This window comes from Dermochelys coriacea, chromosome 2 (assembly GCF_009764565.3).
Source record: "Dermochelys coriacea isolate rDerCor1 chromosome 2, rDerCor1.pri.v4, whole genome shotgun sequence".
Taxonomy (NCBI): domain Eukaryota; kingdom Metazoa; phylum Chordata; order Testudines; family Dermochelyidae; genus Dermochelys; species Dermochelys coriacea.
Genome location: NC_050069.1, coordinates 268,276,732 through 268,292,526, shown reverse-complemented (window position 1 = coordinate 268,292,526; position 15,795 = coordinate 268,276,732). Strand labels below are relative to the sequence as shown.

At 56.5% G+C, this 15,795-nt stretch overlaps 1 protein-coding gene across 4 annotated transcripts in view; it reads right to left on the bottom strand.

Annotated features, from left to right (window-relative positions):
* The window catches only part of MYO1G (myosin IG), a 90,656-nt gene that overhangs the window by 65,953 nt on the left and 8,908 nt on the right, over positions 1–15,795 (bottom strand). Inside the window, exons 6-7 of one of the 4 annotated variants that reach the window (XM_043509790.1) lie at positions 9,398–9,759; positions 7,589–7,730 (exon numbers count right to left, since the gene is read on the bottom strand). In XM_043509790.1, the coding sequence (XP_043365725.1) occupies positions 7,589–7,683 (95 nt within the window). In that variant the 5' untranslated portion in view covers positions 7,684–7,730; positions 9,398–9,759. Of the gene's footprint in view, positions 1–4,747; positions 5,403–7,588; positions 9,760–10,901; positions 12,097–14,281; positions 14,521–15,795 lie in introns of those variants that run through there. The other 3 variants (XR_006279537.1, XR_005291385.2, XM_038391891.2) reach the window with 3 other exon arrangements.

Below are 15,795 nucleotides of genomic sequence, written 5' to 3'. Positions count from 1 at the left end.
GGGGGAGCCTGCTGGGCAGTGGTGAAACCAGCTCTTTCCTGTAAACAGGCAGAGAGCCAGGAACTCCCTCCCCGTGAGAACTCGGCCAGCCCGGAAGGGTGTGACTCAGAGCAAACCTGGCTGCACCCCACCTGCCAGCTCTGTGCTTCAGCAGGGGGACACGCACTTGGAGACAAGTGAGAGCCGGGCAAAGTGGGCCCTGATCTGGATGTCTCGACCCAAGGCCACAAGCAATCTGGAGAAGGGCCCCTGCACTCCACAGCCATCACTGTACCCACACGCTGCCACCATGCAGGGTTAGCTCTCCTACGCCCAGCTCCAGAGACACGGGCCCCATAGTCTGGGTAACAGATCTCCTTGTCCCAGGTCCTTCACCATCTGTCCCTTTATCCAGGGAGCTCACCAGTCGCCTGGTCCAGCACTCCCCTTGCCTCCCTGCTGTGGGCAATTCCTCCTGCTTGCCCACAGGGCTCTTCCTTTAAGCTCCTTGCTGGAAGCCCACCTCCTGCTCCCGGTGTGTCTGGTTGGTCTGAGTAGCCCCTTCCTGGCTTGCAAGCCTCATTATCTCCTGACCCCAGCTGCAATCCCATCTCTAACCAGATTTAGCCAGGGTGCTCCTCTTCTGCACTCAAAGGGGCTCAGTCCCCCTAGGCCAGGGAGAATCTCCTTCAGCTGCAGCAGTATGAGGGGCTTGTGATCATAGAATCATAGAATCATAGAATATCAGGGTTGGAAGGGACCCCAGAAGGTCATCTAGTCCAACCCCCTGCTCAAAGCAGGACCAAGTCCCAGTTAAATCATCCTAGCCAGGGCTTTGTCAAGCCTGACCTTAAAAACCTCTAAGGAAGGAGATTCTACCACCTCCCTAGGTAACGCATTCCAGTGTTTCACCACCCTCTTAGTGAAAAAGTTTTTCCTAATATCCAATCTAAACCTCCCCCATTGCAACTTGAGACCATTACTCCTCGTTCTGTCATCTGCTACCATTGAGAACAGTCTAGAGCCATCCTCTTTGAAACCCCCTTTCAGGTAGTTGAAAGCAGCTATCAAATCCCCCCTCATTCTTCTCTTCTGCAGACTAAACAATCCCAGCTCCCTCAGCCTCTCCTCGTAAGTCATGTGCTCTAGACCCCTAATCATTTTTGTTGCTCTTCGCTGTACTCTTTCCAATTTATCCACATCCTTCTTGTAGTGTGGGGCCCAAAACTGGACACAGTACTCCAGATGAGGCCTCACCAGTGTCGAATAGAGGGGAACGATCACGTCCCTCGATCTGCTCGCTATGCCCCTACTTATACATCCCAAAATGCCATTGGCCTTCTTGGCAACAAGGGCACACTGCTGACTCATATCCAGCTTCTCGTCCACTGTCACCCCTAGGTCCTTTTCCGCAGAACTGCTGCCGAGCCATTCGGTCCCTAGTCTGTAGCGGTGCATTGGATTCTTCCATCCTAAGTGCAGGACCCTGCACTTATCCTTATTGAACCTCATTAGATTTCTTTTGGCCCAATCTTCCAATTTGTCTAGGTCCTTCTGTATCCTATCCCTCCCCTCCAGCGTATCTACCACTCCTCCCAGTTTAGTATCATCCGCAAATTTGCTGAGAGTGCAATCCACACCATCCTCCAGATCATTTATGAAGATATTGAACAAAACGGGCCCCAGGACCGACCCCTGGGGCACTCCACTTGACACCGGCTGCCAACTAGACATGGAGCCATTGATCACTACCCGTTGAGCCCGACAATCTAGCCAGCTTTCTACCCACCTTATAGTGCATTCATCCAGCCCATACTTCCTTAACTTGCTGACAAGAATGCTGTGGGAGACCGTGTCAAAAGCTTTGCTAAAGTCAAGAAACAATACATCCACTGCTTTCCCTTCATCCACAGAACCAGTAATCTCATCATAAAAGGCGATTAGATTAGTCAGGCATGACCTTCCCTTGGTGAATCCATGCTGACTGTTCCTGATCACTTTCCTCTCTTCTAAGTGCTTCAGGATTGATTCTTTGAGGACCTGCTCCATGATTTTTCCAGGGACTGAGGTGAGGCTGACTGGCCTGTAGTTCCCAGGATCCTCCTTCTTCCCTTTTTTAAAGATGGGCACTACATTAGCCTTTTTCCAGTCATCCGGGACTTCCCCCGTTCGCCACGAGTTTTCAAAGATAATGGCCAAGGGCTCTGCAATCACAGCCGCCAATTCCTTCAGCACTCTCGGATGCAATTCGTCCGGCCCCATGGACTTGTGCACGTCCAGCTTTTCTAAATAGTCCCTAACCACCTCTATCTCTACAGAGGGCTGGCCATCTCTTCCCCATTTTGTGATGCCCAGCACAGCAGTCTGGGAGCTGACCTTGTTAGTGAAAACAGAGGCAAAAAAAGCATTGAGTACATTAGCTTTTTCCACATCCTCTGTCACTAGCTTGCCTCCCTCATTCAGTAAGGGGCCCACACTTTCCTTGGCTTTCTTCTTGTTGCCAACATACCTGAAGAAACCCTTCTTGTTACTCTTGACATCTCTTGCTAGCTGCAGCTCCAGGTGCGATTTGGCCCTCCTGATATCTTTCCTACATGCCCGAGCAATATTTTTATACTCTTCCCTGGTCATATGTCCAACCTTCCACTTCTTGTAAGCTTCTTTTTTATGTTTAAGATCCGCTAGGATTTCACCATTAAGCCAAGCTGGTCGCCTGCCATATTTACTATTCTTTCGACTCATCGGGATGGTTTGTCCCTGTAACCTCAACAGGGATTCCTTGAAATACAGCCAGCTCTCCTGGACTCCCTTCCCTTTCATGTTAGTCCCCCAGGGGATCCTGGCCATCTGTTCCCTGAGGGAGTCAAAGTCTGCTTTCCTGAAGTCCAGGGTCCGTATCCTGCTGCTTACCTTTCTTCCCTGCGTCAGGATCCTGAACTCAACCAACTCATGGTCACTGCCTCCCAGATTCCCATCCACTTTTGCTTCCCCCACTAATTCTACCCGGTTTGTGAGCAGCAGGTCAAGAAAAGCGCTCCCCCTAGTTGGCTCCCCTAGCACTTGCACCAGGAAATTGTCCCCTACGCTTTCCAAAAACTTCCTGGATTGTCTATGCACCGCTGTATTGCTCTCCCAGCAGATATCAGGAAAATTAAAGTCACCCATGAGAATCAGGGCATGCGATCTAGTAGCTTCCGTGAGTTGCCGGAAGAAAGCCTCATCCACCTCATCCCCCTGGTCCCGGTGGTCTATAGCAGACTCCCACCATGACATCACTCTTGTTGCACACACTTCTAAACTTAATCCAGAGACACTCAGGTTTTTCCACAGTTTCGTACCGGAGCTCTGAGCAGTCATACTGCTCCCTTACATACAGTGCTACTCCCCCACCTTTTCTGCCCTGCCTGTCCTTCCTGAACAGTTTATAACCATCCATGACTGTACTCCAGTCATGTGAGTTATCCCACCAAGTCTCTGTTATTCCAATCACGTCATAATTCCTTGACATCACCAGGACCTCCAGTTCTCCCTGCTTGTTTCCAAGGCTTTGTGCATTTGTATATAAGCACTTGAGATAACCTGTTGATCGCCCCTCATTCCCAGTATGAGGCAGGAGCCCTCCCCTCACAGACATTCCTGCCTGTGCTTCCTCCCGGTATCCCGCTTTCCCACTTACCTCAGGGCTTTGGTCTCCTTCCCCCGGTGAACCTAGTTTAAAGCCCTCCTCACTAGGTTAGCCAGCCTGCTGGCAAAGATGTTCTTCCCTCTCTTCGTAAGATGGAGCCCGTCTCTGCCCAGCACTCCTCCTTCATGGAACACCATCCCATGGTCAAAGAATCCAAAGCCTTCTCTCCGACACCACCTGCGTAGCCATTCGTTGACCTCCACGATTCGACGGTCCCTACCCAGGCCTTTTCCTTCCACGGGGAGGATGGACGAGAACACCACTTGCGCCTCCAACTCCTTTATCCTTCTTCCCAGAGCCACGTAGTCCGCAGTGATCCGCTCAAGGTCATTCTTGGCAGTATCATTGGTGCCCACGTGGAGAAGCAGGAAGTGATCCGACACACAGTTGAGTGGTTCTGGTGTCCCACCCAGCAGCACGTGCGCATGCTAGCCAGGACATAAACAGTGTGGCCGTTGCGTCCCACCAAGTCCAGTCCAGCACCTAGCTGTTTTTCCAGGGCTGGCTGCCCTTTGCAGAGCTCCCAGAAGAGAAAAAATGAAGGCATCCCAAGGGAAGCCCCTGGTCCAAGGAGGAAAGCACAAGGATCTGGCTGAGTTTAGAGGAAGAGGATGAGCGGATGTGTGTGTAGGGAGGGGGGAGTTGGAGGGAAGGAAGGGAGATGATCTGTCCCCAAAATCCTAAAGCCAGCCTGGATGGGATGATGACACGTTACGGACACCTGGATTCTATGGTTGGAACATTTCATTTCCATGGTGAGACTGGAGCCTTACGCAGTTAGGACGATCAGCTGCCCAGCGACTCAACTGGAGCATCAGGCAGGCAAGGAACCGCCCTTGCGAAACCAACAAGGATGATGCTTAAGGCAGCATCAATGGTGGTGCCTTTGAGCGTGTCATGTATGGCTGACCCCCTGGTATGGAGAAGGTAGATGGGGAGCTGCTGTTCGCCCTGCCTCACAACACAAGAGCAAGGGATTGAAATGTGGCAAATCCAAAATGGACGCGAGGAAACACATGTTCACACAAAGCGTAAGAAGCCAGTGGAACTCATGGCCACAGGAAGTTGTTGCGGCCAAGAGCTTAGCACAGTTCAAGGAGGGGGTTTTATGGAGAACAGGAACATCCAATGTTATCACAGTTATCTAGGATCAGACTGGAGCTCTTCCAAGCTCGGCTCCCAGAATCAGCTCTGCCCATCAGCATCATCAAAATGAGACCCCATTTTCAAAATCCAGTCATGGACTTCACAGCAACACTGGGCTCCATGGGCCTAGCTCCCTGACTGGGGAAAAGTCAAGCTGCAGTACCTAACCAACACCACCCAAATGAGACACTGTCACTCAGTGAATCATGCTGCCCTGTAACCCTCCAACTCCATCCTTACACAGGTGATGAAATAGTTAACAGTGTTGCCATATCAATTATCATCACTGGACATCTGAGTTATCCGCTGCCTGAGATGAGTGGGAAAGTTCACACCTCTCCGAGACAGTGTCTGCCAGACTCAACTCTGCACGGCTTACTTTCGGGTCACCATCTGGAGGTTTTCTTTGCAGCCAGAACAGCTTGAGAAGGCCTTTGTTTAAAAAAAGGAAAGCACAGATTCTGGAGAACAAGACTTCCATTTCAGAGCAGGGTCGGCGGGCGTATGCTGGCTGTTTCGGAGCCTTGCCGTTAATGCTTAAAAAGACATCTGGAAGGGATTGAACCCCTCCTGCTCCAGGATCGAAGCCAACCTGTAACTCTCAGAGGTCAGCAGGAGGGAGAGGGAGCAGATTATCCCATCTCAGCTGCTGCACTGTTCTTACACCTTCCTCTGAAGCAGCTGCTGCTGGCTCTCACCAGAGACAGGATCCTTTGGACTAGCTGGACCTTGGCTCCGATCCAATTGCTGGGGCTGCAGAAGCTACTCAAAGGACACTTCACCAGAGATTGGGAAAACAGAGTTTACCGAGAGCTCAGCCGGAAGCACCAGACTAGGACACGTGGCGGGTGGGTTCTGAGCCCACCTGTGGTCCTGACACACTGTGGGAGTGTGGGCAAATCCCTGCTCTGCCCCCTGCCTCAGTATCCCCATCCATAAAAGAGGGATCATGATACTGAGATACCTCCCAGGGGAGGAGTTAGAGGATTTGTTAACTGCAGCTGCGATGCTTTCTCAGCCAGCTGCCTTGTTGCCAGGGCTGGGAGAGCTCAGAGCTGCATCTCAGAAACACTCCCGAGGGGGACACCGAAGGGAGGGGACAGAAAGGAACACGCTGCCAATAAGGGAGCTCAGTGCCGGGGATTGGTTACAGTCCCAAAGGGACCAGAAACAATGGCTGAAAGACATACAGCCAACGGGGCTATAGGGCCTATGGCCCGGCCAGTTCAGCTGGCGATGGGGCTGTCAGTTCATGGCACATGTACAGCTCCCAGCACAATGACACCCCAGTCCACACTGGGGCCAGCAGACAGGACCACACTACACATAACAGGCCACCCGTCCTGCTGAGGGCTCAGCTCAGCCCGGGGCGCGCACGACCTCCTGCCTGCCCAGAGGATCCTTTGTGTCCTGGAGAGCTGCTTTTGTAGCCCTGTCCCTGTGCAAGGGGATGGGGCAGCTGAGCGGAGGTTAACCCTTTGTTCACCAGGGACTGGGTACAGTCCCTGTTACCACATAGGATTACATGGCCTGATCTGGAAAGGGGCTGTCCCCACCTTTGGGTGCTCAGTGCCTTTGGAGACCAGCCCCTGGCAGTTTCTCCTCCTTGCTCTCTCTGTCCTTGCAATCACAGCACCCTTCGGTGTGTGGCTCCAGCACCGCCCGGCCTATCCCAGCAGCCTTCCTCCCTTCTGGACCCTCAGCATCTCCTGAGACCCGACTGGCTCCTCTGGGCTGCCCTGGCAACTACGGCTGGACAAATTCATCTTCACAGGCTCCAGCTTAGGTATCACACCCTCCCCAGTCCTGGGACAAGCCCCCCACCCCCACCCAGCTACCAGTCCTTCCCCCATCTGCTTTGAATGGCTGCCTAGAGACGACAAGATTTCTGCTTTCACGCATCAGAGGCGCTAACATTTAGGAAACCCCTCCCTCTCCTGGAGTGTGTAACATCCCCTATGAGGAGAGAAAAACCAGTCCAGACCCAGACTGGAGCTTCCCCAGCCTTCAGGAGTAGGTCTGGGCCCATCTCTTGCTGTTTTTCCGTGTTAAGCAGGCGCTCGGTGCTGTACAGTTCTCGCAGGCAGCCCAGAGTATAAGGGACTACTCCAAGCACCAGCTGAAGGAGCTCTCCTTTTGCCCCCACGGCAGAGATCTGTGGGTGTGAAGCTGAAGCTGCAGGGCTCTAATCCAGCCTCCCTCTCCACCCCACGTGTATAGATCGACAGGACCCCACAAGCCCTTCAAGCGCCCCACCTGCAGAGGGGCTGCTTTGCTCCTTTCTGGCCGGGGAGGGGGAACCGCATAGTCCCAGATTAGCACCACACCGTGACCTGGCTAAAAAAAACACCTTGAAACGGGGTGTGTCAAAGGGGTCCTGCATCCTGCTGGCACGGCCGGGGGACAGTCCCAGCAGCACAGTGCAAAACCCCACGCTGGGAGTCAGCCCGGATGCCAGGGTTCCCCTGCAGGAAAAGCACCACGGGGGAATTTTACCGCCACCCAGCCAGCAGGTTCTAGGCATCCGAGCTCCCCGAGGAGACGGTCCCGCCGGCACCACAGCGCCCCTAGCGCCAGGCTCGGTGCTGCCGGGCTGCAGAGCGCCTCCTGCTGACGCACCCGCGCTGCTTGCTGCTGCAGCTGGGCAAGCTGCCCCCCGAACCCTGACCTAACACAGGTCCGGGCCTGGGCGAGCCGACAGCACCCGAAGCCCAGCTCCCCTCACTGCCCCGCCCGCCCCCTTCCCGCCAGGGGCCTCGGACCCCAGCGCCCGCTTACCGCAGCTTCAGGTTCTCCATGAAGTGCTCCATGGTCACCTGGTCCAGGAGGACAAAGTCGGCCTTGCCGAACTCCAGGCTCTCCTGCTCGGCCATGCTGCTGGGGGATGGCGAGGGGCTGGGGGGGGGGGGAGAGCACGAGCCTGAGGAAAGATTACTTTCAAAACCCAGCCACGAGCTGCTGGGGCTCAGCTTCCTGTGTGGAGGTTGCTTGAGCAGTGGGGCGTGGCACTAGCCAGGGGGGTGGCGTCGCGTGGTTGGCCCTGCGGAGCGGGAACCCCACGTCGCCTCCCTCACCCCATGGCACTGGGAAGGGCGGCTAGGGGCCCCTCTGCCCGTTTCCAGCTGGACTGAATCATGCCCCTTTCAGTGTGATGAGGGAGGGGCAGTTACCCTGCAGAAAGGGGGCAGGTCCCAGGACCCCACCCAGGGGCACCATGTGCCATGGAGCTGTGCTCTGCATGGACAGTGCCCCCCAGTGTGGGGGAATTTGGGGAGGCCCACCAGCCAGCTCTCCTTGTAGGGTGGGCATGCAAGAGTCCTGCAGGATGGCTCCCAGGTTCTTTCCCACGGCCCCTAGGAGCTCAGATAGCAGGGGGCCGTGGGTCAGGAGGCAGGGCCATGGGCACAGCTGGGGGGGTCAGGGCTGGGATAGCAGGGGGCCGTGGGTCAGGAGGCAGCGCCATGGGCACAGCTGGGTGGAGTCAGGGCTGGGATAGCAGGGGGCCATGGGTCAGGAGGCAGGGCCATGTGCACAGCTGGGTGGGGTCAGGGCTGGGATAGCAAGGGGCCGTGGGTCAGGAGGCAGGGCCATGTGCACAGCTGGGTAGGGTCAGGGCTGGGATAGCAGGGGGCCGTGGGTCAGGAAGCAGCGCCATGGGCACAGCTGGGTGGGGTAAGGGCTGGGATAGCAGGAGGCCGTGGGTCAGGAGGCAGGGCCATGTGCACAGCTGGGTAGGGTCAGGGCTGGGATAGCAGGGGGCCGTGGGTCAGGAGGCAGCGCCATGGGCACAGCTGTGGGGGGGTCAGGGCTGGGATAGCAGGGGGCCGTGGGTCAGGAGGCAGGGCCATGTGCACAGCTGGGTGGGGTCAGGGCTGGGATAGCAGGGGGCCGTGGGTCAGGAAGCAGCGCCATGGGCACAGCTGGGTGGGGTCAGGGCTGGGATAGCAGGGGGCCGTGGGTCAGGAGGCAGGGCCATGGGCACAGCTGGATGGGGGGTCAGGGCTGGGATAGCAGGGGGCCGTGGGACAGGAGGCAGGGCCACGGGCACAGCTGGACAGGCCGAGAGCTGGGATAGCAGGGGGCCGTGGGTCAGGAATGAGATGCCCCCCGGCCCAGTGCTGGGCGTTGGGGGCAGGATGCCCACACTCGGCCCTGCAGTCAGAGCAGTGGGTTTTCGCTCTCACGCGGCTCCACTGAAATCGCTGCAGGGGAACGTGCTGGGCTGGCTCCTCTCTCACGACTCGCTGCTCTGTCATTGTGCGACTGGCCCAGCCTGTGGCCGGGTGACGTCACTTCCCCCCAGTGCCACAGCCGCTCACATGCTGGGATGGGACACAGGGCATCCTGCCTGCCCGCCCCGGGGCCAACTGGCCCAACTGCTGCAGCCTCTACCAAAGCCCTCCTGGAAGGGGAGGGGAGCATGGTCCTTGGGGGTTTGCTCGGTGGGCATGGAGGCTTTGCTCACTGCCAGCTGGGTTTTCCCTTGGGGATGTCACACAAGTGAGGAGAAATCGCTCTTTGCCCACCTGTGGCTTAACATGCACGGCCATCGTCTTACCTTCTCAGTCCCCGGGATGCTACGCTTGCCTCACACACTATGGCCTTTGGGGGCGCTCCTGAGTCACACAGCACAGGTGTGGGCAGCACCCTCTTTCCAGACGCCATTCTGAGTGCCAGGTGCAGCAATGGGTTCTGGGGTAAGGGTCGGCATGGCTAGCGTGATCCTTGGGGGCCAGTGCAGCACATGTCATCAGGGGACACATCACCAGGGTGCAGGGACAGAGGCACCAGCCCATCCAGGCGAGACGCCGCCCTGGCAGGTCCATGGGAACGACAGAGCTCTGAGCATCAGCTGAGGGAGTCAGCCCCGTAGCAGGACAGCCATCGTTCGCCCAGTTCCGCTGACCCCGAGTTGCTCTGCCATCCCCCTGCATGCAGCTGTCCGAGGCCTGCAGCAACCCGGAAAACGGACCCTTGACAAAGTCAGCACTGGAACTCAACCAGCAGCATTTGGGAAGGGAGCGTCCTGTTTGCACCATGCATCGCTGCCAGCAGCAGGAGTGGGCACCCAGCCCTGGCACTGCATTCAGGGACCGAGTAACCCCATCACTTTGGGTTCTTCATGCCAATGGCCAGGCTGGCTAAGCCACCTACCCAGTCCCTCAGAACAAGGGCACTGCCAGCCAGCCCAAAGCAGCGCAGTGTCCTGCCCAGCCTCTCCGCCTTCCCGTCCCTCCTGCCTGCTAGCTCCCCCAGAAAGATCTGCTGAGTGGGTGGCGGCAGAGGGCACCATGCACTAGTGGCAATTGCAAGTGGCCTAGCAGCGGTGGCCCGAGAGAAGGGCAGTGGCTGGGGCTCACGCTGCTTTGTCTTTCCCCCCCCTCTCCCCTCGCAGGACAGCTGCAGCTGCCCGTTTCCGCCTTGCACAGCAGAACGGGTGGGCCCATTGCTAGAGCGCTGGCTTACAAGGGCTTGTTCAAACCTGAGGCCATACAGGGCTCTGACAGAGGGCAGCTGACCCTCGGAAAGGGGCAGGGGCCCAGCCTACCTCAGACAGGCTCCACAAGGGGAAAGGAGGCAGCTCAGGTTCACCAGGGACTCGTTAACTCACTGAGTTACTGGGGGCACCTAATTAAACAGGGAGGCACCTGGGCGGGATCAGAGGGGCAGGGGAGGAAGCTAAGAGGACAGAGGCTCCTGGGGCAAGGAACAGTCCCCAGGCCACAAAAAGAGAAAGCTCCCAAAGGGAGGGTGTCTCAAGGGGGCTCCCCAGGAAAAGGCCCCAAGGAAGAATGCTGCTGGGAGAGACGAGGGCTCTGAACAGGTGTCGCTATGAATAGCTGTAGCTCACGAAAGCTTATGCTCAAATAAATCTGTTAGTCTCTAAGGCGCCACAAGTCCTCCTTTCCTTTTTGCTATGAATAGCACGTCTCAGCGGAGCCTGGCCCCCCCGGAAGGCCTTCACCAGGTGGCAGCAAAAGCCCCAGAGCACAGGAATCAGGGGCTGTCTGGAAGGTCGCTGCACTTTAACCTCTGTAGGGACTGTGACCCAAGAGGAGACCCCCTCGCCTGCCGATAACAAGAGGGGCCTGCTGGTGAGGGACCTGGACTAAGGTTAACTCAGCCCCCCACCCCATTAAGCTGGAGCTGCTGTGGGGATGCCTATTTGTACAATGCTCCACCTGGTGGTTAAACAAAGCAGAGCCCCCAAGGGGCACGGTTCAATATAAATAAGCCTCATTGGACTTACTGAGGCCCAGTAGGGGAAACCGAGGCAGAGATGCAAAGATGGCACTGCAGTGAGCCATAAGGGGGCACCCCAGGACTGAGGATCCCCATTACAGGTTCCCAAAGCTGCAGACCCTTCAGCAGCTACCACTGCTACCCTGCAAACAGTATTTTTATTTACAGTATTGTGATTAAGACATCTGTAGCAACTTCCTCTTTTAGTGTATTCCCTGCCTGTGTTTCCTCTGCTGGGAGGTCTTTGAATCCCACTGCAGAGAGCAGCATGGGTGCAATGCGTTCAAAGTGCCAGGGAAGGGATTAGACACATGACCTAACAGCACTCGGGGCTCTTGCCCACCTTGGGTCTGAGTGGTGTCATTCTCTCGGCACGCTCTGTGTCCATTCCCCCCATACAGGGAGAAGCCAGGACAGGGAAGCAAGGGGCTGCCTGCCAGATGTGCTGGGGCAGCTGCAATGGAGAGGATAGGCCCCCAGGGACTGCCCAAGGAGGGAGGCCCCAGCAGCACTGGGACTGAGGCTCAGAACCAAGCAGGGGTGAAAGCAAGGCCATACGGCGGACTGGTACAAGCGGCTGCCGGTACCAGCCTGTACAGCTGACTTTCAAGTGCTGCTGCGGCAGTGCTTTAACGTCATTGCCCCTTTTCTACCGCCGCTGGGGGCGGGGGAAGCCAAAAAAAAGCAGCTGCCCCCAGGGCCAGTGATTTTAGAGGGCCAGGGTCTCTGGCCACCGCTGCTGCTAGCATGGAGCCCCGGGTCCTTTTAAATCATGGCTGGAGCCCCAGGCAGTGCAGGCCAGGTAGCGCGGATGGGTGACGCTGACCCCACCCTGCCCCCTTCCGCCTGATACCATGCCCGTTCCGGAGGGGCGGGGGAGAGCCAGCTCCTGTACCAGTAAGAGTTCAATTTTACTTTCACCCCTGGAACCAAGTCCCTCTTTCCACGACTGCACTCAGTCCATGCTGCTTGCTTGAAGCCCAGTAGCCCGGACCCCAGCGTGGTGAGCAATCGCTCCTGTTCACCGAGTGGTCTTCTGCCAGCTGCACCAAAGAACAAATCACATCTCATTAGGATCAGTACTTGCCCATGTAAGGAAACTCTGCAGGCTACATGAGCAGGGGGAGAACTGTGACCACACACAAGTCTGAAATGCAGCCAACGCTAGGAGGAAGAAAGCCACCCTCCTGGGCCAGTTACAGTAGAGCAGGAAGCTGTCAGAGTGGTGATAGGGAAAGACTTTGGGAGAGCAGGTAGAGAACAAGAAGTGCATTAGCCCATGGCGGGTTACTAAAGCAGCCGGGGATGATGTCACGGCCCATTCCTTGCGGAGCAACCCACGAAGGAAACAGAGAACACCCACTGACTGAGCCATTCAGGGCTGGAGCTCTGCTTGCAGGAGCACTAAACCTGTATCCCCGCACGCTCTGCTGAGTCAGTGCAGGAAGGTAACTTCCCAGCAGGTGGGCAAGGTGCATCAGATCATAGAATCATAGAATCATAGAATATCAGGGTTGGAAGGGACCCCAGAAGGTCATCTAGTCCAACCCCCTGCTCAAAGCAGGACCAAGTCCCAGTTAAATCATCCCAGCCAGGGCTTTGTCAAGCCTGACCTTAAAAACCTCTAAGGAAGGAGATTCTACCACCTCCCTAGGTAACGCATTCCAGTGTTTCACCACCCTCTTAGTGAAAAAGTTTTTCCTAATATCCAATCTAAACCTCCCCCATTGCAACTTGAGACCATTACTCCTCGTTCTGTCATCTGCTACCATTGAGAACAGTCTAGAGCCATCCTCTTTGAAACCCCCTTTCAGGTAGTTGAAAGCAGCTATCAAATCCCCCCTCATTCTTCTCTTCTGCAGACTAAACAATCCCAGCTCCCTCAGCCTCTCCTCATAAGTCATGTGCTCTAGACCCCTAATCATTTTCGTTGCCCTTCGTTGTACTCTTTCCAAATTATCCACATCCTTCCTGTAGTGTGGGGCCCAAAACTGGACACAGTACTCCAGATGAGGCCTCACCAGTGTCGAATAGAGGGGAACGATCACGTCCCTCGATCTGCTCGCTATGCCCCTACTTATACATCCCAAAATGCCATTGGCCTTCTTGGCAACAAGGGCACACTGCTGACTCATATCCAGCTTTTCGTCCACTGTCACCCCTAGGTCCTTTTCCGCAGAACTGCTGCCGAGCCATTCGGTCCCTAGTCTGTAGCGGTGCAGCGGGTGGAGCCCCCACAGTGAACCATCCCTTGGCCCTCCACAGCACCGCAGAACCAGAGGAAATACTTGTAAGACAAACCAGCTCTTTGTGTAACCCCCTCAACCGAGTGCTGAATCCCGGGGCCAGGCACCGCTTCTGCCTCAATGCAGCAGGGCGCACAGTGGGAGTGGGACCACAGTAGCATCGTCTAGAGAGACTGTGGGGCGCTGGTTTTCCAGTGTTGCTGAGCACCCACAGCTCCCCCTGCGGTTATGGATGGTCAGCTGTTGGACACCTCTCTCCAGAACAGCTACCTGGGAGCATTCGCTGATGGCAGCAGGAAAAACCTCCCCACCTTGGTGTAGTTCCGTGGATATTGACTAAGGAAATCAAGAGGGCTGCTGCTCTAACCCAGTATCACTTTTGTTTATTGAGGTTTGTACAGGGAGTGGGGGGAAAGGGGGGAAAGCAAGGCTGTAGGTGCCGCTGCCAAGACCAAAGCTACAGCCCACCTTCCTCCCCACAGTACTCAGCCCCCTTCAATACCTTCCCCCAGGCAGAACAAACTCCCCATGGAGTCACCTTGCAGCAGACCCCGAAGGCTGACACACAGGCCACCATGGATGGGGCGTTATCACAGAGCAAAGAGCCCCCTCACGAAAACGCTGTTGCCAGCCCACTCAAACTGAAGAGAAGCAAGCTCAGGCCCCGCTGCCACTGGCAACCCAGCATGAGGTGCTCTCCCTTATAGGAAGGGCCCAGACTGTTGTGGGCTCTATCAGTCACCCCAACCCCTTAACTATCACCGATCGACCCAGCGGAAGGCCAGGCCGGGGAACACGGCAGCTACTGCCCTCCACCAGCCCCTCTTTCCTGTTTTAAGAACAGCCCAATGGGGAGGTGCCAAAAGGCAGCAAGTGGCATAGGCTATGGGCATTCCTGGAAAGGTTCTGAATGGAAGGGGGGGTGGTCTAACCCCAGAGGGGTAGACACTCACTGAGAAGAGGCTCAAAGAAGGCTACTCACCATGTGCAAAGGGCTTTAAGAACCACAGATGCTGGCCATGCCCTCCAGAAAAAGCAGGGGTCTTCCCTTGTTTGGGGCCATCCCCAATTCTCATCCAACGCTATGGAGGAGAATTAAAGCCAGGTGCTTTAAGCAGGGACCTCCCACACCTCAGAGGATCCCCCGGCCAAGGTCACTCCTCCTGGCATCTCATTCACTAGACAGATCCAGGGCCAGCCTGGCTACTGTCAGGTCTGGGACTGCAAAGGAGAGAGCAGGAACAGGCATCAGACATCTGCAGCTTTGACCATCATCAGGGTGATCTTAACGCACTGAACAGGAAAGACCAACTCTCCCCCCTTGCTCCAGGCGGCCACCAGCGTGCAGGCCAGGACCAGCGCTCCCTCTCATTTTTTGTGTCCATGTGCAGAATTAATTTTGTTATGTGCACCACTTCATGTGGTGGGACCAGGACTGAGGAGTCCAGAGTGTGGGAGGGGACTCAGGGCTGGGGGCACAAGGGCTCTGGCTAGAGGTGCAGGAGGGGGCTCAGAGCTGGGGCAGAGGATTGGGTGCAGGGGGTGAGGGCTTCACCTAGGGGTGAAGGCTTTGGGGTGGGGCCGGGAATGAGGGGTTTGGTGTGCAGGAGGGGGCTCAGGGCTGGGGCAGAGCCACGGATGAGAGGTTTGAGTGCAGGCTGTCCTGGGGCTACAGCAGGGAAAGAGGACTCCCCACTCCCCTCACTGCAGCAGCTCGGGGCCGGGGGAGAGGCTCCTCTTCCCGGTGGCAGCTCTGGCGGGGCTGGGGAGGGTGGGGGGCTCCTCTCCCCGGCAGCTCCAGTGGGCCTGGGCCAGGGTTCCTCTCCCCTGGCGGAGGCAAGTCCACGCTGGGGGCTGCAGGGATGGGCACCTCTCCCCGCGACAGCACATCTGTGCTGGGGGAAAGAGACGTCTCCCCACCGCAAGCCTGAGCCCCTGCGTGGGGCTTAATAGGCAGCTGTGCAGCTGAGACGGAAGTTAGGCCAGGATGCTACAGCATCTCAACGCTGCTGTGGCAACAGGTCAGAGGGGCTGCTGCAACGGGAACAGCTGGTGCTCAGAGGGTTTTCTATCTTCCAGGGGTTGTAGATGACATCAGGTAATCCCCACAACTCCCCAGAAAGGCACTGTTATCCCCAATGGTTCAGAAAGGGAAACTGAGGCACACTAAGAGGCCTGCCCACAGCGAGCCATGTAGGTGGAATTAAAATTCAGAGGTTCCTGACTCCTCAGCCCAAATCTATCCCAGTGTGAGGGAAGTACTGCCCCCACAACATCACCCACCTCAGGAAGCAAGAGACAGGTGATCAAAGGCAGATCTCCTGGACTGCAGTGCAGAGGCCTAGAAGCTTGAGCTAGTGCTAGGTAAGTGGCCTGTCTAATAACTATCCCAAGGGAAGCCTAAATACTTCTAATGGAGAAAATAATTTCCCACTAGATCCCAACTAACCTAGGATCTGGGGCCCAACTGATCGTTGCCACCTCTAACCTGCCCCA